A 24,628-nucleotide genomic window follows, 5' to 3' on the forward strand; every position below is an offset into this window, starting at 1 on the left:
AAATTCAATGTCTCCATGGATGTTACCTTTCTTGAGGATGTGCCCTTCTTTCCTGTTTCTCCTCAGGGGGAGTGTAGGCATGAGTGGAGAAACTGGTTCAACTACCTCTTTTTCCTATTCCTCCTCCCCCTTCTCCTTCTGATCCTCCACCTTTCCGTGTTTTTTCTTGTCATCGTAAAGGCCAACCAAGTTCAAGTGCTGTGGAGAATCCAGAAGCCGTACCTCAAATGCCATCAAATTCCTTGGGGGAAGATCATACTCACTCAGGTAACTTGACTCCCAACCTCCCTGTTGCTAATGATCTTGGCCTTCCCATTGCCCACAGGAAAGGTGTTAGGTCGTGCACCACTAAACACCCCATTTCCAACTTTGTTTCCTATGAAAAAATCTCACATTCATTTCGCGCTTTTCTTACCTCCATTGATAGTATCCCTATTCCCAAGAATGCGGCAGAAGTTCTCTCAGTTCCAGAATGGACGAAGGCCATGAAGGAAGAAATTGATGCTCTTCATAAGAATGGCACGTGGAAACTTGTTGATCTCCCTAAGGAAAAGGATCCAGTTGGATGTAAATGGGTGTTCACTGTTGAGCATGGGGCTGATGGAACCGTGAAGAGGTATAAAGCTCGTTTAGTGGCAAAGGGTTTTACTCAAGTGTAAGGGGTTGATTATGATGAAACCTTTGCCCTTGTTGCCAAAATGAACTCTATTAGAGTCCTTTTTTCTCTTGCTGCCAATCTGAATTGGGATCTATATCAGCTTGACATCAAGAATGCCTTCTTGAATGGTGACCTTGAAGAGGAAGTTTATATGGTTCAACCCCCCGGTTTTTTGGCTCAAAGAAGTGAACAAAAGGTGTGCAAGTTGAAAAAGTCTTTATATGGGGTGAAGCAATCTCCAAGAGCTTGGTTGAGCAGATTTCATACTGCATTTCAGCAGAAGGGATACAAGCAATGTCAGTCAGATCACACACTGTTTGTAAAAAGAGTAGAAGGTAAAATGACTGCCCTAATAGTATATGTGGATGTCATAATTGTTACTGGTGACTGGAAGGATGAAATTCAAAGTTTGAAGTACTTCCTTGCCACTCAGTTCGAAGTGAAAGATCTAGGACCCGCACAATACTTCATTGGAATTGAGGTTGCTCGATCAAAAAAGGGTATCTTCATCTCCCAAAGGAAATATGCCCTAGATTTGCTTAAGGACACTGGAAAGATTGGGGCTAAACCAACTGACTCTCCCATTGACCTCAACCACAAGTTAAGTGACAGCCAAGGTGAACTTCTTAAGGATGTGAAGCAATTTCAGAGGCTTGTAGGGAGACTGTTGTACCTCTCTATGACTCGTCCAGACATAGCATATGCTGTTGGTGTCCTCAGCCAGTTCATGCATGCACCTAGGTCCACTCATCTTGAAGCAGCTGAGAGAATATTGCGGTATCTTAAGAAGTTCCTAGGTGCTAGCTTATTATTCCAGAAACATGGACATTTGAGAGTTGAAATTTACACAGATCCGGATTGGGCTGGATCTCAAAGTGACAGAAGGTCTACTAGTGGTTACTACACCTTTGTAGGTGTTAGACAGTTTTGTATGCCCTTAGCTTCAATCCATTTTGATGTACTTCTGACATTTAGTGTAAATAAATAAAGTAAATGTTTGATTCATGTTGTTTGGTATAATTCTGTGTAAGACCCTAAAACTGGACGCTTGTAGAAACTTGTGTTAGTTTAAATGTTCACAGCCATTGGATAAGTCTGGGGAGATTTATCCTGCCAAGGCTGATATTGATGTGCCACCAAGTGTTGGGATGGCTTGTTTCGACCATCAAGGTAAGACCCAAGGCACATGCAGTATGGGATTGCTTGAACCCTTGAACCGGACCAGATTTCCAGTATTGCCCTAGACCTTGGAGACAGATGGGCAAAATTGGATAGTTACACCTGACCCCTGGACTCGATTATGACACATCACTAGGTGTCGGATTGGGCTGTCTTTGATGTGTCAATCAGTGAGATCCTTAGTGGGGTCAAAACTTGGACATGTTGGGGCAGTCAGAGAATTTATCTGAGTGAGTGATCATAGTGACAGGATCAACCCCTTTGTCAGACAATGGTAATGATCGGGAATGCACTCTCTCTGATGGAAACCAAATTGCCGGCAGTTGATTTCAATCGTTGGAATTTTGTTTTGCAAGATTAATATATATATATATATATATATATATATACGGTTTCAAAAGATTTGCAAAAGGTTTTAATTCCCGGGATCCATGTGAGTAGAGAGTGCAGCGTTGTTCCTTGCAGCCGAGGGAGAGGTCTTTTCTTGTCGGGCAGTGCTCGATCATTAAGGGCTGAGAGGTTAAGTGTAAGACCATTTAGGATACTACCTGATGGGTAATCTTGCACCTGCCCACAGTCCCTGCGTTTTATAAGATGGCTTGGCCCAAAGACCACTTAATGTAAGTGTTGGGCCCATAGGGTCCATATGATGTGCTGAAAGGGGTCACTGAGTTTTTCAGTGAATTCGACTGGGCCTTGTAAAAAAGGTTGGGCCGAATCCATGTGACTGGTGTGTAGATCAATGCTTGGGTCCCACGCTATACAAAGAAGCCCAACTGGGTAGCAGATTGGAAATTAGTTAAACATTGAACACTTAATGGGCCAAAAGCCCATTTCGAACTGGGCTGATATGATCACCTATTCATGGGGAAAATCTGAGATTAATGTTAGTAAAAGGATTGAGTCTTTAACCTTATCCACTCTAGGAGACCAAATTCAAATTAGATTTGAATCTGGTAACCTCCTGATAAGATCAGGAGTCAGCTAACTTAATCTGCAGATAGGATTAAGATTATCCCCTATCCAAATACTGATTTGGATTGGGATAACTCCCAAATTAGGAGGTTTCTTAATCAAGAAGAAAGAGGAGAAACCCTAAGAGAAATATCAGATTTCGAACTAGGGTTGGTAGGCAAGAGATACCTCATGCGAATTGAGACTTGATCTCACACAATCTCCAGAGAGAAGAGACACAGTTCAGCCCTTTTCGTCCCTGGATTTCTCCTCCTCCAGCAGCCGCCATTCCCTGTTGCAAGATTGGATCTTTGCAGCAATAGGAAGTCAAGAAATCAGTTCTTGACAACAGTCTTGCAAGAAAGACCAAAAAGGTTCGGTGTTCAAGGTTTCCAGAGGATTCTTGCGAAGGATCCAGTGTGTAGGACGCACCCTGCTGGCTCCGTTCCATCCACAACTGTGTCATCTTCAACAGGAGCGGATCTTGGTTTCTTACTTGGGCGTGAATACCAACTTTGGGAGATGCTGCTTCTCCGGATAAGGTATATTCCTCCCTTTTCTTTTGGTTCAGATCTGGTTTGATTATGGTTCAAGTAAAATCCTTGAATATTGTTTTCTAAATTTAGGGAATATGATTCCTAGTTGGAAGAAGGTAGGAAATTTTTGAAATTCGCCCACCCATTCCGCACTCTTCATGGCGTCCATTAAATGGATCCTACCATTCTTTCAGTAGGAGGGAATCTTGTTACTTGGAGGAGTAAGAAGCAAACCGTGGTAGTTAGGCCAGTGCTGAAACTGAGTACCGTGCAATGGCACACGGAGTAGCCGAAGGTATGTGGATAAGGAGTTTATTGGGGGAGTTGGGTTTTCTAGTTGGTAAACCCATGACTCTGCTCTGTGACAACAAGGCAGCTAAGTATCGCTACCAACCCAGTACTACATGATAGGATAAAGCACATCGAAGTTGACAAGCACTTTATCAGAGAGAAAATCATCATAGGCGAAGTATGCACTCCATACATCAGCTCTGAAGACCAACTAGCAGACATCTTTACAAAAGGGCTAAACCATTCCAGACACCAAGGTCTCTGTGACAAGTTGGGCATGATTGATATTTATGCCCCAACTTGAGGGGGAGTGTTGATAGGTGTATTATATGTACTGTACACAAGTTTAGTACCCGTAGGGGTATTTTTGTAATTTTACAGTGTTGATAGGTGTATTATAAATACAATGCTTCACTCGACTAAAGTAGAACTTTTGAGGCCTCAATTTTGTTGCCTCTTCTTCTTCTTCCTTCCTCCTTTCTTCTTCTCTTTCTTCTCATACTCAACAAAAGTCTATCACAGGTGATGGAGGCAGGTTGATTTCGTTCATCAGCGGTCCAGGCCAGCCCCAGTTCCTTCTGCGGATTCGGATCCAGGTACTACGGTCCCCTTATCAGGTCTAGAACCCACTGAGATACCTTCTGTTGTTGCTACTTCCCTTCCTTCGGATGACCTTGACCTCTCTATTGCCTTCTGTAAAGGGAAACGGCGTTGCACTATATCCACAACTCACTGCATTTCCTAGTTTCTATCCTATGATCGTCTGTCTCCTTCTTACAGGTCCTTTCTCACTTCCATTGTTGATATTCCTATCCTCAGAATAGTGCAAGAAGCTTTGTCAGTTCCTGAGTGGAAAGATGCAATGAAAGTTGAAATGGATGCCCTTTAGAAAAATAATACTTGGGAGCTATTTGACCTACCCAAAGGAAAGAAACCGGTTGGATGTAGATGGGTATTTACTGTGAAACATAATGCTGATGGCTTCATTGAAAGGTACAAAGCCCGGTTGGTTGCAAAAGGATTTACTCAGACCTATGGTATAGACTACTTGGAGACTTTTGCCCTAGTAGCCAAGATGACTACTATTCGAGTTCTATTAGCCCTTGCAGCAAGTTACTCTTGGCCCTTGTTCCAGATGGACATTAAAAATGCCTTTCTGAATGGAGACTTACAGGAAGAAGTCTATAGACAGTTGCCCCCTGGATTTTATGATGCAGAGACAGGTAAGAAGGTTTACCGACTGAATAAGGCATTGTATGGACTAGAGCAGTCCCCTGGAGCTTGGTTTGATAGATTCAGACTAGCCCTTGGAAAATTCGGCTATGTACAGGCCCAGTCAGATCATACATTGTTCGTTAAAAGAGTGTATTCTTCCTTGACCTTGCTTGCTGTATATGTGGATGATATTGTAGTGACAGGGAATAATAATAGTGAGATTGAGTCCCTCAAACAGCTCCTTCATCAAGAGTTTGAGGTGAAAGATCTTGGTGCACTGCGATATTTTTTGGGTATTGAGGTTGCTAGATCTAAACAGGGGACCTTTATTTCTCAAAGGAAGTATGCTCTAGATCTGTTGGCGGAAACTGTAAAGTTAGGTGTCAAGCCTACAGATACACCCATTGAACAGAATCACAAGATCAGTGCAGAGGGTGGAGAGCCTCTTTAAGACAAAGCTATGTTCCAACGGTTGGTTGGAAAGCTCCTATATCTCTCTCACACGGCCAGACATCAATTATGCAGTCAGTGTTGTCAGCCATTACATGCATTCCCCTGGAACTACTCATCTTCTTACAGTTGAGAGAATATTAGTATACTTGAAGAGATGTCCAGGTAGAGGTATACTGTTCAAGAATAATAATCACATGAAGGTGGAGGTCTATATAGATGCTGATTGGGCTAGGAGTGCTGATGACAGGAATTTTGTCTCTTGGAGGAGTAAGAAACAAAGTGTTGTTTCTTGCTCTAGTGCCGAAGCTGAATACAGATCAATGGCTAATGGAGTGGCTGAAATCCTATGGCTGAAATCACTATTTGAAGAGTTGGGTATTGATTATGAGAAGCCCTTAATGCTGTATTGCGATAATCGGGCGACTATTAATATAGCTCACAATCCGGTGCAGCATGACATAACTAAACATATCGAAGTTGATCGACATTTTGTCAGAGAAAGGGTCTCCATTAATCTACATTTATATCAAAAAATGATTTTTTATCTCAAAGTTTATGAAAATAGAAATATTAATAATGGAATAATTATTTTAGCAGTTAAAAATTATGAATTTGCATATAATGTGTATCTTAGAAAATTTAATATATTTGATATATTTTAAGTTAATATTATATATTATTATAAATTTTTAATTTATATTTTAATTACAATTTATAAAAATGTGTTTATTGTTTACAAAAATAAAAATATTGTGAACTAAACATTTGAGAATTAATTGTTAGTTGATTTTCAGTTAATATTAAAAATTAAAAAATAGTAAAATAGAAAATAATCGACATAATAATTCACATACAATATTTTCATATGTTTTGTGCCTTGAAATTTAATAGAAAATAACATAATAATAACTTTGTGCATGTATTAATTTTTAAATATATATATATATATATATATAATATTTTCTAGGATTCTTGATTGATACAATATCAATAAAATTTTATGATTTCTATGCATCCCACTATATTAATTGTAGTATATTTCTTCACATATACCTTTTGAATATACATTTTCTATTTGTCTATACATTAATTATGGCTATTTTGATATTAAAAATAATGTCATTAATATGTTTCTGAAATTTATATGCGTTTTTGGTGTATCCATATTTTTTCGTCTGTATCCATGCGTTTCCAAAGCGTATCCGTATCCGTATCCAAGTGATCCAATACGATACCCGATACCAATACTTTAATCCTTGCTAATATCCTAATTATTTTTTCTGTTATTTTAGAACACCTGATGTTAATGTTCAGTAAACATGTTAGTAAGAGGATAAGGTTATCAGTAATTTTGGTCTGAATGTTTTAAGTTTAATATTCTGCTGTTTTAAGTATAGTTTTGTTAGTGTGTCTCATAGATGCTTCTTTTTGTTCCATGGGGGAAATGACAATAATGTGATGCATATGCATTCAAAGTTTGTATTTACTTTATTCTCATATTCTTTTGGACCATAAGATAAAATTGTAAACTGCTACCGGAAATTTCAGGATCGAGTAGGTTCTTCTGTTGTAGAGGCTATGTTTTCCAGATCCGCTCCAGTTTTCTATGGTGATATTAGAAGCCATGAGAGGGTAATCATCTTTACAGGAAACCTTATTTCCTAGCACATATAATGATCTCCAATTGCACCACAGCTCTTATGGGACATTGGAAAAATTTATTATGCTTTGCACCTTCTCTTTGTAGGTTCCATTACCTTTTTCCACTTTTATTGCTTCATGCAAGATGGATCAACAAGATGCAGATGCTGCTGCTGGTGTTTGTGTTCAATCAGATGGGAATGGACATACAGGGTCTTATGTAGAGCAAACGTGTGCAGCATTTGAAGATGCTCCTCATCAAGTTTATTTAGCGCAGGTTGTTATTACAGAAATACTCTCAATTTTATATTCTATTTACTAGTTATTCAGAAGAAAATATTGTATTGAAATAAATTGGCACATTATTTAATGTTTAATAACATTACAATGCCATATACAAGCTTTTTCTCCAAAAGCTAGATAAATTTTGTGCCTCAAATTTATGGTTTGATCAAGAGTGTCTCTGCTGTTTCAGTAATGGCTACTTGCTCTCTATGACATAGTTGGAACTTCCAAGGCATTGCTGATGATATTCCATACTGACTGCTTTTGAATTCTTTTCATATTACTTAGAGGGATGAAGATTCATCTTCATGGTTCATGAATATTACATCTCTTCAATAAATGCATGTTTTGTTGTTTGGGCATATGCAGCAAAAAGTTGTTCATTGTTTGGTGCTTTTTACTATATATTTTTTAATAATACTTGTTCCAACAGTTTTTTTCTGTTTACTCAGTGCTACTTTATTGGCATCTTGATGGAAATTTTTTTTTGATACAGGTACCAATTTTGAATAACGAGAATGAGGAGATTTCTCAATTGGAAATACTAAGAGATGATATTCAAATGGTCTGAAAGTTTTCTTGAAAAAAGTTTCTTACCATTTGTTATTTCTTGTAAAGAAAAAAAGTCTTTCCTGTTTCTGTTCATACTTTCTTTTAGGGGTGCAAAATGGGCAGGCTGGGCCAGGTTTAAGTTCAACCCAGGCCCAACCCGCACTGAAATTTGATGCACTCAGGTTGGGCTCGGGCCTGGGCCACGCTCGGATTGGTCAATCAGCTCGCATTGAAATTTAACATACATGTGTGTATTTATGTATGCATGTATGAAGATATGTATGCATAGATGTATGCATGTATGAAACTATATGTGTATTTATGTATGTGTACAGTTGGGGCGGGATTGGGCCCAGCCCAAAAAATAAAAAAAAAGCCTGAAGGTTTGGGCCCAGCCCAACCTAAGGACCAAAATTCCAAGTCCAACCCTTCTAAAATTGTGGGCTGGGTTGGTCTAGGCTTAGGTTGGGCCTGTCCAAACCCCTACTTTCTTTATCTTTCTCATTTGGCTTGGTTTTATTATTCCTTGTTGGACTCTTGCATCATTCTGAGTTTCCTCAATTTTGGTTGGTACAGCCTACAATCTTGGAATCAAAAGAATTAGCTTCTATCAATCTATGGATGAATAATTCTCAATCTAGATCTAGTACTCATTATGATCCACATAATAACCTTCTATGCATAGTTGCTGGATGCAAACAAGGTAAGACAACATTATTTTATGCAGTTTATTATCATCTTCATCATCATGCAACATAATCCTTTTTATCGTTGACATTTATTCTTATACTACTATTGTTGTTGTTGTTGCTGTTATATATTAATGACTTCCTTGATCCATACTATATATAAAAATGCAAATGCAGTGAAAGTTTATTTGGACTTAAATTATCCTCTATTTCTGTATGAGAAAGGGTATTCAAGTTATTTAATTACAGATTTAATGTCAACTTTAATGGCTACCAATATGCCCATATTTGTGTATTTAGTCCATCTCTTGTTCAAGGGTTGAAAATTTAACTTCAATTATTACTTTCCACCTCATTTAATCCCCTCCTCATTAAGTCTTATAGTTAAGGTATTAACTGCCATTTTCTCTTATTAAATCCTATATTAATTAGATCTATGCCAATATTTTTAACAATATAAACCATATAATTTAAAATTGACTAAAAAACAAAACCATTCTTTATCCAAGTGGTGTCTAAGCAATTCATGCATTTGAATCAAATTGATCCTATGAAGTCATAGTTAGGTAATAATTTTTTCTAAATAGAAACAAATATAGAAAATTACAAAAAGTAGACACATTTATAATATTTTTATTAATCAAATTAAAAAAATAAGTGAAATAAACAAAAATTATTTTTTATTGATGATGGAAATGAAATACATAATTTAGAACCAACCAAAAATGAAATTATTTTATTGTTTGATAAAGATCAATAGTTCAACTTTTGGGTTAAATGTGTTAACCTTTAATGTCATAAATAAATAATAAAAATTAATAAAATATAAAAATACAAAAATGAAAAAAATACATAAACTTTGCAAAAAAAAAAAAAACCATTCAGGAACATGTATAATATCAAATATTTATCCATATTAAATGAACAAGTTAGTGTGACATATCTTACGCACAAAAATACAGAAAAAATTATAGAAAAAATTGAACACATCTATAATTCTATTTACACTACTATTAAAAATATGAATAAGATTGTGGAACTCTCTTTTGACTAAAAAACTCTTTTTAATTTAGTCCCTATTTAAGTGTGAGGTTTAAATTGTAAATTGAACTACTACTTTTCATCTCATTCAATTCCCTCTATTTAAATCTTGCATTTTATGATAAATGAACAAAAAAAAAAAAAGATACACCAAAAAGATAAAGCATTACAAAAGAAGAGTCTAGCCAAGCAGGTAGGCTTGTCAATGATACTTAAAATTTCACAACTCAGTCCAATTATCACATATTTGGATAAGGTGTTTATGTAACCAGATTTGGATTTTGCAATCTGCATCTGATTAATAATAAAAAATATAAAACAAAAAACATAAAATACATAAAGTTTATAGAAAATTTTGGATACATTACTATCATTATCATCATCTAGAATTGCCACGTGCAAAGCATGTGCACACTTATTAGTTTTGTTAAAGGAGTTAAATAATAATATTTTATGCCACACATCCCCAAAGGTATACTAGGCTATCCTTTGCTGCCTAACTTTAGGTTCTAGCAGTCCAACTTACATACAATCAAAATCCGGGTCAAGACCTCTCAAAACGGCTGGTTTTTGGTCACACCTTGTCATGCCAATGCATCAGCCAAACTATTGGCGGATCTAAGGACTCATGTGAAAGTTTCCCTTAATTCCTTAACCGACCATCTCACTTCCTTCATTAAATTCCGATGCTGTCAATTTCCAAGACTGCAGTTTTGCTGCTCACTTGCCCACCAATAAATCTAGAACCACCTTCCACTACAATGTTTTTGCAGTTAAGTTCTTTTCCTAGCATCAGTCCTCGGAGAATTGCTAGTAGTTCCATTCTTGTTGATCCCCTTTGCTGATAGGTTCTGAAAATATGGCTATAATTTCACCATAATTATTTCTCAACACTCCACTAATGTCTTAATTACCAATGCTACAGTAGTTACAATTTCAATTTACACGAGTCATTAGTGGAGGGGGACTAAGAAATTGCTGCAATTTTTCTTGTCAGGGAAGATTTTGAGACTCATTGTCATCTCTTAAATGGTATATAGTCTCACAGTTTTCGTCACATAAAAAAAGACATGGGGTGAAAGTTACCAATTAGGTCTTCTCCAAACAAAACATTAATTATTATTGCTATTTTATCCATAAAAAAATTCTTGTTGTTTGTTAGTGTTATCATCATCATCATGATCTTTTTCAATTGAACTGTTATTTATGAAGCTAATAATGTTTCCTATGAGTCTTCTTGTGGAAGTGGGAATTGGGGTTGATGTTAAGGTTTGAGCATAGACATATTTGTTGGGGGACCATATGAATGTAATGTATTATCATTATATCTTAATATATCATTTTGATCGTTACCACCAAAAAAAGGTTAGTTTGGACAGGCAAAAGGTTCTAGCGTTAAACAACAGTCATTACGTGTTCTTCTTGATAGAAATTCTAGGTCTGTTATTAGTGGCAATTCTATCCTTATCCTAGAAAATTTATTTATCTTTGTCATTGGTTTTTTCAAGGACCAATTAGAAAGACTATTTAGGATGGAAGTGATTAATTTCTCAAGTTTTGAGTTGACACCCTTTTCTATCAGTAGGCAAGTTAAAAAGATACTTTTTGTTAGACAGTTTTGTATGCCCTTAGCTTCAATCAAAATTGATGTACTTTATGAGTTTATTGTAAATGAATAAAAGTGCATGTTCCTTTGGTATGTTTCTGTGTAATACCTTTAAACTGGACACTTATTGAGACTCATGTTAGCTTAGAATGTTCACAGCCAGTGGGTCGGTCTGGGGAGACCTATCCTGACAAGGCTGACACTGTGGTGCCACCAAGTCGGTTGGGGTGGCTTGTCTCAGCTACCGGGGTGAGACCCTAGGTACATACAGTGTGGGATTAATTGAATATTTGAACTGGACCAGATTTCCAGTATTGCCCTGGACTTTGGAGATTGATGGGAAAAACTGGAAAGTTACACCCGACCCCTAGACTCGATTATGATACTGCACTAGGTGTCGGATCGGGCTGTCTTTGATGTATCAATCAGTGAGATCCTTAGCGGGGGTCAAAACCTGGGTATGTTGGGACAATCCGAGAATTTATCTGAGTGGGTGATCATAGTGATAGGATCAGCCCCTTTGTCGGACAAAGGTAATGATCAGGGATGCACTCTCACTGTTGGAAACCAAGACTGCCGGCAATCGATTTCAACCGTTGAGATTAGTTTTGCAAAGTATACTTTATATGAGATATAAAAGTATATATATTATGGTTTCTAAAATGTTTGCAAAAAGGTTTTAATTCTCGGGATCCATATAAGTGGAGAGTGCAACACTGTTCCTTGCAGCCGAGGGAGAGGTCCTCTCTTGTCGGGCAGTGTATGATCATTAAGGGCTGAGAGGTTAAGTGTAAGACCATTGAGGATAATACCTGATGGGCTAATCTTGCATCTGCCCACAGTCCCTGGGTGTTACAAGGTGGCTTGGCCCAGGGACCACTTAGGGTAAGTGTTGGGCCCATAGAGCCCATTCGATGGGTTTTAGGGGGTGCACTATCTTTAACATTGTATTCGACTAGGCCTTGTAACAAAGGCTGGGCCGAACCCATGTGGCTGATGTGTAGATCAATGTTTGGGTCCCACGCCATACAAGGAAGCCCAACTGGGCAGCAATTAGGAAGGTTAAGTGAGCACATAAGCTTAATGGGCCTAAAGCCCATTTCGAACTGGGCTAATTATTTAGTTAATTAAAGGGGCGAATTCTGAGATGGATTAGTAGATAGGATAGGGTCTTAATCCTATCCACTCAGAGAGTCCAGATCTGAATGTGATTCAGATCTAGAAACCTCCTAATGGGATTAGGAGAAAGCTAATCTAATCTGCAGATAAGATAAGGGTTTATCCTTATCACTAGAAGAGAAGGCTTATCCAAATATGATTTGGATAAGCAACTCCTAATGGGATTAGGAGCTGATCTTTTAAGTTAACAAAAAAAGGAGGGGGCGACAGCCTTTGGATGAGATACATCAGATCCTCTTTAGTGCTGAATTCAAGAAGAGAGAATTCTGCACCCTGCGAATACTCTCTTGCCGCCTCCCTGTTCTTGTCGCCCTGTTTGCCAGTTCGATCTCCAGTTGTGAGAGAAGTCAAGATTGGATCTTGACATCAGTTCTTTGAGAAAGGATTGAGAAGGAAGCTGTGCTCACGTACCATTCTACTGATTCTTGCGAAGGACAGAGTTCTTGGGGAAGAACACTGCTGATTCTGCTCCATCCTGCACTGCGCCATCTTCAGTGGGAGCAGTCTTTGGATCCTTCCTTGGGCGTGAACTCCTTCGTTGGGAGATATCACTTCTCCGTATCAGGTATAATTCTCTCCTATTCCTTTTGGTTCAGATCTGGTTCAGTTTAAGGTTCAAGAATGGTCATTGAAAATATGATTTTCTAAATAGGGAATGTGATTCCCAGTTGAAGGGAGAGAAAAATTTTTAAAATTCGCCCATTTGTTCCGCAATCTTTGGGCGTCCATGGGATGGATCTCTCATCCCTTTACTTTTAGCATGAAGTTAATGAGCCTACACATACATGGTCATTTGTTCTGTATTAGTATGCTCAATATTATATTTCTAGGTTTCATGTTTTAAAATTCCAAGTATTAGAAATGATATACTTTCTTTTTTTTTTCCTTGAATCTCAGTGGTTTTATGGCCCCCTTCTGCAAGTTCATTGTTATATCCAATGTCCATATATGGAGAGGCCTCAAACCATAGGTATGTTGTTTTCCGGGCCCTGAATAATGGTTAAGTCTCAACTACTTCTATTCCTTTTTGGTTTGTTCGTCTACTTAATTGTAAACTAGCTTAAGAAGGAAAAAAGAAGTTTCTTCAGTGTCATGGAAAACCACGACAATTTTTAAATTTCTAATGTTATTATATTGCTCTTAATCTGATGTATCAATTTTCTTATGGCAGTTCTGTTGATCTAGAAAACCCTGATTTTTTTATTCATTCAAGAGCAAAATACTCAACAGAGTACTCCCAAAAGGTCTTTCTGCATGCAGGTGATGCACTTTTTATTCCTGAAGGCTGGTAAGCTATTAGCTCTTATGCTTTTTAGCTTTTTGCACAATACATTTATTGTTGTGGTCATTCAGGTCATGTTCTTCTGTCTAATTTGATGAAGTGTGGGTAACTGCATAAAACTTAAAACCCCAGTGCATATTCTGGAAGTGAAAAATAAGGTTGCAGATATGGTGATTAGTTGGGTGAGCCATAGAGGGGAGGCCCTGGTTTCTTTGGCATCATATAAGAGAGGCTAGACTTTTGGCTTTCTTGTTCTATTGAGTGTGGAGATCAGCAAATGAGTTAGCCAATTCATTGGCTATAGGAGGTGCTAGGAGGAATCTGATGTATTGAGACTAGCACTTCATGATTAGTTTATAGCATTGTGTGAGGACAACTACTTTGCGGTGTCTATGGGAAGAAATGAATGCAATATTTTTTTGAGAATAAAGAACAAACCAATTCATTCTTTAATAGACTTAATCATAGTGAGAACTGCAAAGGTGGAAGGTGCAACAATCATCAAGGACTTCAGACCAATTAGTTTACTGAATAGTTTCTACAAGATTCTGGCTATGATTCTAGCAGAAAGGCTAAAGAAGGTCCTAAATACCGTGATAGCCAAACATCAATTTGCTTTTGTGCTGGGTAGGCAAATGTTAGACAGTGTATTGGTGGAAAATGAGCTGATAGATTCAAGAAAAAGGAAGGGTAGGCCAGGGATGTTAAGTAAACTAGACTTGGAAAAGGCCTATGATCATGTTAACTGGAATTTTTTGGATTTTGTTCTGGAAAGAATGAATTTCGGCCAAAAATGGAGAAACTGGATCAAGGTCTGTATTGCATCTCCGAAATTTTCAGTGCTAGTGAATGGGCTATTGGTGAGTTTCTTTAAAAGTTTCAGAGGTTTAAGACAAGGGGATCCTCTTTCCCTCTTCTTTTCATTTGTTGATGGAAATTCTAGCTATCTTTGTTAACCGAGTAGGGGAAGTGGGCCTGTGGAAAGGGTTTGAGGCCACTTTTGGGGTGGAGAAGGTACAACTGTTACAAATTGCAGATGGCACACTTTGCTTCATTGATGCAGATGTGGATCTGCTGGAAGTGCTGTTAGGGGTTCGGAGTTGGTTTGAAGTAATGTCGGGTTTGAAAGTAAATTGGTCAAAAAGTAGATTAATTCAAGTGGGAAGGGTAGAGAATTTAGAAGATCTAGCAGAGGTGCTAGCTTGTCAGATTGGCTTTCTGCCTGTTATTTACCTAGGGCTTCTTCTGGGAGCTAAGTGCACCTCCTCTTTAGTGTGGGACCCTGTGGTGGAGCGTTTAGAAAGGAAACTTGCCTCTTGGAAAGCTAAATATCTATCCTTGGGAGACAGAATCACTCTCCTAAAGAGTTCCCTCTCTAACCTACCTTCTTGCTACCTCTCTTTGTTCCCAATTCCAGCCAAAGTGGCTCAAAGAATAGAAAAGTTATAGAGGGACTTCCTATGGAGGGGGTGGGAGGAGGGAAAAAAGATCCATTTGGTTAATTGGGACCAAGTCTGAGCTCCAAAGGAGAAAGGAGGCCTGGGGGCAGGAAAATGAAGATTTTTAACAGGGTCCTTTTTGGGAAGTGGATTGGAGATTTGGAAAAGAAAGAGAAAGCTCGTGGATGAAATTAATAGCAGCCAAATATGACACAGACAGGTGATTAGGTAACTATATCCCATTTGCCTTCTTTGGGATCATTATGGAAGAAAATTATGGAAACTCATCCATTTCTAAGTAGAGGCTTATCTCCAAAGTTAGGAAATGGTCAAAGACTAGTTTCTAGAAGGACAACTGGTGTAACAGTAGGCCGTTAGCAGAGTTATTCCCCCAGTTGTACCAAATTGCAGAGAATCAGAATGTGGTGGTGGCTGATTGCTGTAAAGTGAGAGACAACAGCATCTCCTGGAGATCCATCCTTTAGAACACTTTCAAGATTGGGAAATTGATCAAGTGGTAGAGCTGTTTGAATTGCTATCCAATCAGTCTCTTGATCTGTTGGCAGATGACCTGGAGTTGGAGTGTGGATGGGTTATTTTCAGTCAAGCCTTTGGCTAGAAAATTAACAGAAGGAAGTCAAGCTGATGTTCCTGCTGCTAAAATCTGGAATCCGATACCCCCTTCTAAAGTAAATGCTTTGGTTTGGGCTGCAGTGTCGGACATGTGCCTAACTAAAAAGAACCTGGTTAGAAGAGGTGTACAGATTCAAGACCTGCTGTGTGTGGGTGTGGCCAAGTAGAAGAGGACAACAACCACTTGTTCATCCATTGTCCTGTTTCTTCTGCTATTTGGGGACATTTTTTATCCTCCTTGGGCTTATCTTGGGTCACGCCGAATTCTGTGGTGGACCTGTTATGGTGCTGGGAGCTCCATGACCTGTCCAAGCTGGCAAAGAGTGTGTGGAGGTCTGTTCCTGCAGTAGTGATTAGTACCATCTGGGTGGAAAGAAATAGAAGGATATTCCAAAATAGTACTAAGGATGCAGAGTGTTTAATTTCTTGTACTTTTAGCAAAGCTAGTTTCTTGGACTGCGGCTGCAAAAGGACTTCAGACCTTGGTGCTTGAGGTCCAGCTGAGGACAAGACGTTTGTCAGAATTGTAATTTAGTCTGGGGTTATGGGTCTTGTATGTGGCTCTTCTTTTGGTGTTCCTTTGTAATCTCTTGTTCTGGTTTCTAACAAAAATACCTTACCCTTTCTCAAAAAAAGAATTGCACATTTGGCTTTGATTTGATATATGATGAATTCAAAGGAATCATGATGAATGGGCTATTGAAGGTTTGGCATGCCATTGCAAGTTTTCTATTTCAAGACTGAAAAGAACAGTGGAATGGTGGACTCTAGAAACAGGTAGAATGAAATTAAATTTTGATGCTTGCAATCTAGGCAATCAGGTGCATCAGGCATATGGATACTGTTAATAGATGATGGGAAAGCATAATGCTTGGTTACTCGGGGTCTGTAGGTTTTGGTAATAAGCAGATATTTTAGTTCTCATTCAAGGTTTAAGACTTGTACTCATTGTGAGCACCCACCTATCTATTGAAAGACATGGGAGTGATGGGCCTCCTGCGCTAAAAAATACTAAAAAACAAAGACTCTCATGCCCAAGTGACCTTTCTAGGTATCAAATGGGAGGGAGAGGGAAGGTGTTAAGCACCCCTCTCCCTTGATTCATGTGCGATACCGTTCCCCAATTAATTATTAAAGAAAAAACCCTCCCCTTGGAGTTTGCTTGCATAGCGAATTGCAATATATTGGAATTATCTTTTATGCTCTTTTGAAATCTCCCCTTGGAGCAAAGTGAGGTAGGGATCTCCCATCCCTCTCTTTTTTATCCAAACAAATTTTCCACAAGTGACACCTCTATTGGAATCCCTAAAGGGAAGCAAAGCAATTTGGAGATCTCCTCCCGATTCTTTTTTTTTATCCCCTTCTAGGCTTCCTACTCATAGGTGTTCGTAGAGAGTCAATTTCCAATCATCACATTCCACTAGGGGATTCAAAGTATGAGAAAACAAGTTCATAGAAAAAAAGACTTTTCAAACCACATACAAGAGAGGAAACAATGAAAGCATGCTAGAAAGAGAGAGATCAAATAACTAGGGGACAACATGATATGAAGCAAAAATTGGCCACGAAGTCTAGCGAATGCAAACTAGAATTATGCACATAGAAATACATGCTAGAGGGAGATCACAAAGAAAATTAAGAGAAGAGAGACATGAAGCATTCCTAAAGAAAGAGACACATATTGAAGGATGAATTCTTACATTATACCATATAATTAGAACATATTAGGTGTAACCAATGAGAAAGAAAACAAGTCACAATCAGCCATGGTAGAAATCTAATCAAAAGCAAAGAAAAAAAAAACTCCATATTGAGAGAGAAACTTCCACACTATCCTATACCATTGGAAGATATTAGAAGAAAGGGAGAGGGAGGCATAGAAATTTGACCATGGGGAAAGAAAGCAAGTAAGAATCATAAGCAAAATAGTTTCAGTTGCATACCTTTGAATGTGGCTTTCTTCCAAACACCTCAAGGGAGGTTGAAGGTGTTGTTCAATCCAAGACTAGGAGAGATGGTGGGAGAGATGAATTTCTATCTTGTTGGCTCAACAAACTCCCAAAAAAGTGTTGTAAAACATTCCTACCTTGCTTCTCTTCTTTCTCCTTCTTTCCCCTTCTTTGTTCTCACTTTTGGGCTTCAATCTTTCCATATTCTTCTTCATCCTTCAATGGCTGGCCAAAATCTTGGAGAAGAACATATGTATTTATTTATTTATTTTTAATTTTGGTGTACAAGAATAAAAGGCTAGAGGAATGGTGGATTTTGGTTGGGGAAAGGAGGCTCAACAATGAAGGATGTGGGGGGAAGAAGAGGGAAACTTTGGTAGAAGAGGAGAGGTAGAGATGTTATGGACGTTTTTCCTAGGCTAATTCGAATGGGGAGAGTCAAGAAGAATGTCTTACCTTGCTAGGTTTGAATGGATTAGGAGGGGGGGTCTCTCTTGTTTACTTTTTAGTGTAAGAGTCTAAAAAGGAAGGGAAGGGCTTCCTTTATAAAGAGGGGTCAAGTGGGGGGGGGGGCGTTGAATACTTCCAAAAACGGCTGGGTGCACCCTAGGGTTTTGAAAAGAGGGCATCCCCATCCTATAGCTGAAATTCAAAAAGGTTTATGTTATGGAAATCTAAGGGCTAGGGTGGTGGCAAGTGTTGGGAGGCCTTTTTTGCAATTTCTAGAAGGTAGAGGGTTTATGGGGGAGGACTTGGGGCATAATTTTGTGGAATTTAAAAAGACATGGGCTTTTTGGATGACCAAGATTCAAAAGGGTTTTTTTGAAAAATTTAAGGGAAGGACTTAAAAATGGTTTTTTTAGAAGTAAGAAAGGGGTAAAAAAGCAATGGACGTCCAAGATTGAATGAGGCTTTTCCGTGGAAATCTTAGGGTGGGAATTTAAACCCACATGGCTATTGTTTGCCCTAGGCTCTAGGGGAACCAATAGGATTCAAGGAAATGGAATCTTGAATTTTGACATGGGTAGGAGGGGCATTTTCACACAAAATTTTTACAAAAGGATACTTAGGCGGAGTCGAGTCATTTGGAGAGGGTAGAAGGTGTTGTGGGATCCAAGGGAAATTGATTGTTAAGTGTTTCGGTTAATGAGATCACATGAATTGGAATCTCACTTAATGAAGGGGCAAAACAGGGGAGTTTTCAATAAAATTTGACATGGGGGTTGTAAGGGGTCCAAAGAAGGTGACAATGGGGTTTGACAGTCTTGGGGTGTGTGTCGGGGTGAGAACTTGTGATTTTGAGGATAACGAGTGAGAGATCCATCGAATTGGAATCTTTTTAATGAAAGGGTAAAACTGGTATTTTGGGTATAAGATATGGTGGGTGATAGATCGAGAGGTTTAGGAGGGTGATGGTGAGGTTCAGATATTTTGGGGGCGGTGCTATGATGAAGATCTTGAATTAGGATAACTACTACCGACGAGAGTGGATGATTCAGAATTTTCTGTAGGAGGGGTAGAATGGGTATTTTGGGTTTGAAATTTAGTGGATGGTTGACTGGGAGGTTTAGAAAAGTAATGGTAAGGTTTTAGGGTCTTAGAAGTTGTGTTGCAATGAAGATCTTGAATTAGGATAATTGTGGCCAATGAGAGTGGTCAATTTGGAATCTTCTCTGTAGGAGGGTAAAATGAGTATTTTGGGTTTGAAATTTGGTGGATGGTCGATTGTGAGGTTTTGAAAGAAAAACATTCTCAGTTCCCATGTTGAAGCAATTAGCAATCAGGTTTAGGAAATTTGGGACTTCTAACCGCATGTTCTTAGAGCCAAAAAGTTGTTGGGATGCTTTGATCGTCCCCATGTCCTGCATGTAATGCACATGATCCTATGCTGAGAATGCCAACCGTGTTACATAGACACATTCATCAAAAAAAAAAAAAACTGTGTTACATAGACATAGATACTGGTTGGAATTTCAGAATCTGATGTGGGCATGAGACATTGGACTTGGCCAGCCTGAAGAAAAATATAGGATTTGGGGACTCGGCCACTAAACTTTAGTTTTAAATTGCAACTTTCACTGATATCTTCTATGCTATATAAATAATGGGATTTTTGTTGAAAGAAGAACAATTAATTTAGATGCATAAATTAGTGCAAGCAACATTAAACAAACCAAGATTGATTATATCAAATTATCAAGTATTGCAAATTTAGCATTCATGTACAAATCTGTGAGACGATCACACACCTATTAATTTCTTGTCTATTTGTGTGCTTTATTTGGGCCTGGTTCTCTTCTATCTTTGGTTGTAGGTGGACACCACCCCCACGTGTGGCAAGCCTTTTTGACCCAAGCTTTTCCAAGCAACCGAAGAGACGTGAAAGATTAATGTGGAGAGCCATGGGAAGAAAGGAAACAATAGAATCTTTAAAGGAGTGGAGAAATCCAAGGAGGCAATTGTAGAAAGGATAATTATTATGACTATTCAATGGTTGAAAACTTTGGATTTGTTTAAAGACTTCTCAGCTGAAGACATTTACAGGAATTGGGAAGTGGTGGCATCTACACCTTCCATGAAACCTATTGTGCAGGAATTGTGGTTCCCGCCAACACAACAAAGAGTGAAATTGAACTTCGATGGGAGTTCAAGAGGTAACCCGGGCCCTTCAGGTATAGGAGTATTCAGAGATGAAAATGGCAGAATTGTAGCTTTGTTTTCAGGACCAATAGGAGTGGGGGACTCATTGAGAGCGGAGGTGATGGCCTTGCTTCAAGGTGTAAGATATGCCAAACAATTGGGGTTACACCAAATTGAGATAGAGGGAGACTCCAAATTGTTGATTGAGTGGCTGCAATCTAGTAAGTTGGGAGCCTGGATTTATAGACAGCCCATAAGGGAAATCCTCAACATAACAAGGGAGATCGGTGCGTGCTTCAAATGGACAAGGAGATCAGCTAATGGTTTAGCTGACACGTTGGCTAAACAAGGGACTGTGAGTGAGTGGTTGCAGAATCTTCATAAACCGTAAGGTTGGAGAACCCTGGTTGTTTGACCACATAAACATAAATCTTTTTGTCCACAAGTTCTCCAAATCCCCTCATTCCTGCACTCACCCTTGTGCTGCTTTCTTCCCAAATGAGGAACTTCCCGTACTGAAATCTCCTGCAATGCACCAAACCAAAGGAACCTTCAAAAAGCATGTATTGCCTCTAAAACTGCCCAGAGAGCCAGTTACAATCCAATACTTTATTTTTTTTTATCAGTGAATTGTAAGATATATTAATTCATAGCCAAAGATAGTACATTTTAGGGAGGGGCACGAGATGCTACCTCCCCTTCAAGGAGGGGAGATGGAGGATACCGTCAACCCTTTAGTTAATAAACATATCAAAGGACAAAGAAAATTACAGAGAAGCCCAATACAAGGAGACCTGAGTAGACCCTTGTTTAGCAAGATAATCAGCCAAAGCATTAGCCGATCTACCCATCCACTGAAATCTAACTGTCATGTCCCTCAATAGCCATTTAACATTTTTTAAAATATCCTTAAAGTCCCAAGTGACAGTACCCGGGTCAGCCAACTATCCTACTACCACCTTGGAATCTCCTTCAATTATTAAGTTCTGCACTCCAAGCTGATAAGCAATCTGTATCCCCTGTGCCGCAGTTAGGAGTTCAGCCCTCACAGAGTCTCCTATTCCCACCAGTCCTGAAAAAAGGGCAATGATGTTGATGATCTCATTTCTCAGTACACCACCAATCCCAGACGGTCCTGGGTTACCCTGACCACTCCCGTCAAAGTTCAGCTTAACAAAGCCCTCCATCGGCGGAGTCCAAGTTACTTGAACTCTAGGCTTCCTAGAGGAAGTGAGGGCAACTGCAGACCAATTCCTCTGTACACCACCGATCTAGTACTTTATTTCACTAATAGCATTAGGAGCACGCACTCTTTCCTGCCCATTTTCTCCATTTTTGTTATTGAGTAATGCTTTCCTTAAATTAACTCTATTTTTTTTCCTACTAGGTAAAATACTAATTCATTTTATACATTATGTTATATTTAACTTTCATCAGGCATTGTTTAAGCAGTGTATGTAATATGGTTTGCTAATTGCTGTAGGTTCCATCAAGTGAATAGTGATAAGTTAACCATTGCTGTGAACTTCTGGTGGCGGTCCAACATGATGTCTAACATGTTAGAACACATGGATTCATATTATTTGCGGAGAATATTAAGAAGGTTCTCTTTTTTCTTCAAATTGTTTCCTGCTTGCTTTTCGTAAAGCCACCTATTTTTGTTTGCCATGATTATATTTATTTATAGATAATTGACTCTTATTTTGTTTCCATTTCACGTCATTTATTCATCAAATCATTGATCTATGGAGAAGATTGGTTGACAAAGAAATGGTATGCATAATCTTAATTATATCCGCTATTTTATAGGGAACCATGCTTGCTTTCAATCATTGGGTTTACAGTTTAAACATTATTTTGATAATTTTTAATTGTTTCAAAATGATAACCACATACGTTTTGTAATTTTTTTTCTGTCAAAGAATCATGGTGATTAATTTCCACAAATGCACTTTTAATCAAAATGGTTTTATCAATTCCAACAAATTTAGCTTTTGATTTAAAACTTGTTTGAATTGGAGCCTTGTAGTGCTTGTTGAGAAAACTAGTTAACTAGTTGAAATTGAATAGTAGTCTAATAATCCAAATAAATTTTGATGGTTGACTAATAGTCACCTACAAAAGTTGAATAAGTCTATATTCCCTTTTTTGGTTAGTAGGCTTTACAATGTTAACACTGTACTATTCATGATTTCCAAATAAATATACTTCTCTTAGTAACAAGAAATGCAGATCTTCTTGGAAATGTACCCAGAAAAATTTCTGCATCTGACAATCTTTTAATAAACTTCGTAATGCAGAATTGTGACTTGGAGTGGCTCTTTGGAAGAACTAGGAAATTTTTGGTATTTGGGCCTCTGTTGTTTCCTTTGAGTCACTAACCTAGACACTCCCTAGGGCTTGCTGAACTCAGTGTTATGCCTTTTTTGTTGGAATGGTTAGAAATCAGGTTTGACATGGCTGAACTAGGTTTGGTGGCTGGTTGAATTTACAAAAAGTTTCTAACCCAACTTGGGAACCGATTTCCCGGTAATTTTGAAATCTGAAATTTCTGGATCGATCTTGCACTGAATTGGACCTGATTTGAAACTCAAATTAAAATTGATCATACATGATACGGAGACCACAAAGCACAACTCTCAGAGTGGTAGTTCACACCCAATTCCCAAAATGGGCTTCCAATTGAAGATGGCGCAATGTGTATGTGAAGCCAATTCAACAACACTGTTTCAGCAAAAACTGTTCTCCAACTTGCTTGGATCGAATTGGCTTTGTGAACCTAATATGCCTTGATTTTTTCTTGCAAAAACATAGTGGACGACTGATAGAAATCAGTCCCTCACAATGCTAGGTCAAATTAGGGTTTTTGGGAGGCAACGGAGAATAGGAAAGAACAAGAGAGTGGAGAGAATTAATTGAATTGGACTCTCCCCTCTTTCTCCTTTACATAGAGCACTCTCCTAATCTAATTAGGAGTTGATCCAAATCAAATTTGGATCAGGACTCTATCTTTAGTTGATAAACATTGTCGTGTTAAGAGGATAGTTGTTCCATACCTAGATCCGGGTCCATTTTCAACCCAAGTCAAGTTGTCATGTGATTACTTAACAAATCATATTAGTAGTGGGCTTTAGGCCCATTTTCTCTAATGGTTCATGTCCTAAGGTGTTGTATGGCCACAAAGGTCTTGCACAAGTCAATAAAGGTTCGGTCCTACCTTTGGAAGAGGTTCCAAATTCCTTGCTCAGGGCAGTGAACCCCTGACCCAATCAACTTAGGCTCAATTTGGGCCCAACATTTACACAAATGATCATTGGATTCAGCCACTCTATGAAAACCCAAGGATAATGAACTTATGTAAGATAAAGTCCATCAAGTAATCAACCCTGTAATGGTCTCTTACACCTAACATCTTAGCCCATAATCATTAGAACACTACCTATAGGGAAGGATCTCTTCCTTGACTGTAAAACAATGTCACATTCTTTGCTCGGATGGATCCCGGAATTAAAACCTTTTGCAAGCCTTTTTCATAAAATAGTAATATAACATATAGATACGTTTTGTAAATCAGATTTCAAATACAATTGAAATCCACTATTGACAATTTAGGTTTCCATCAAAAAGAGTGTAAAGCTTGATATTCACTTTGTTTGACAAAGGGGTCGATGCTATCACTATGATCACCCACTCAAGTAATTTCCCAAATTGCCCCAACATGCCCAGGTATTTGACCCTTGATGGATCTCATTGGTTGGCACATCAAAGGTAGCTCAATCTAATACCTAGTGCAGTATCATAATCAAGTCTGGGGTTAAGTGCAACTTTTTAGTTTTGCCCATCTATCTCCAAGGTTCGGGGCATGATTGGAAATTGATCTGAGTTCAATGTTTCTTCAAAATACCCACTAGATGTGCTTGGGGTTTAACCCTAGCAGTTGAGACAAGCTATTCCACCAGTTCAGCAACACACCTGTGTTAGATTTATCAAGATAAACTCCCCAAGTCTATCCAATGGTTGAGAGCATTCTAAACTAACACGAGTCTTGTAAGTGTCCAGTTTAAGGAGTAATTCATAGAAAACATACCGATTAGAACATGAAACAATAATGTGCTTTGTTCATTCACTAATAATATTTTATGTACATCAATCTGATTGGAGCTAAGGGCATACACTATCTAACATTTTCTTTTTCTATTTTACTTTCTATCTTGAATTTTTATCATATAAAGTAAATAATCTTCTTTAGTTGCTAATTGATATGAAATTGCTCTCTTAAATAATTTTCCACCTTTTTAACGGAAATTGAATGCTTGTAATAAAGCGGATTGGTATTTTTCACTTAATGTGCATGCTGAATTGTATATAAAACTAAGGAACTAGCCAATATTATAAATTTTTTATTG

The 24,628-nt window shown here is 38.3% G+C and overlaps 1 protein-coding gene across 4 annotated transcripts in view; it reads left to right on the top strand.

Moving 5' to 3' along the window:
- The window catches only part of LOC148879122 (2-oxoglutarate (2OG) and Fe(II)-dependent oxygenase superfamily protein), a 42,550-nt gene that overhangs the window by 10,216 nt on the left and 7,706 nt on the right, over positions 1-24,628 (top strand). For 2 of the 4 annotated variants that reach the window (XR_016104125.1, XM_088960520.1), the window contains exons 3-10: positions 6,835-6,918; positions 7,034-7,204; positions 7,709-7,777; positions 8,341-8,467; positions 13,177-13,249; positions 13,451-13,567; positions 21,706-21,825; positions 21,977-21,995. Coding sequence is in view for 3 of the 4 variants with exons in the window: in XM_088960520.1 (XP_088816646.1) it covers positions 6,835-6,918; positions 7,034-7,204; positions 7,709-7,777; positions 8,341-8,467; positions 13,177-13,249; positions 13,451-13,567; positions 21,706-21,825; positions 21,977-21,995 (780 nt within the window). In the remaining variant the exon portion in view is untranslated. The remainder of the gene's footprint in view (positions 1-6,834; positions 6,919-7,033; positions 7,205-7,708; positions 7,778-8,340; positions 8,468-13,176; positions 13,250-13,450; positions 13,568-21,705; positions 21,826-21,976; positions 21,996-24,628) is intronic. The other 2 variants (XM_088960521.1, XM_088960523.1) reach the window with 2 other exon arrangements.

This window comes from Nelumbo lutea, chromosome 1 (genome assembly GCF_056320005.1).
Source record: "Nelumbo lutea isolate HS-2025 chromosome 1, American lotus-T2T, whole genome shotgun sequence".
Classification (NCBI taxonomy): Eukaryota; Viridiplantae; Streptophyta; class Magnoliopsida; order Proteales; family Nelumbonaceae; genus Nelumbo; species Nelumbo lutea.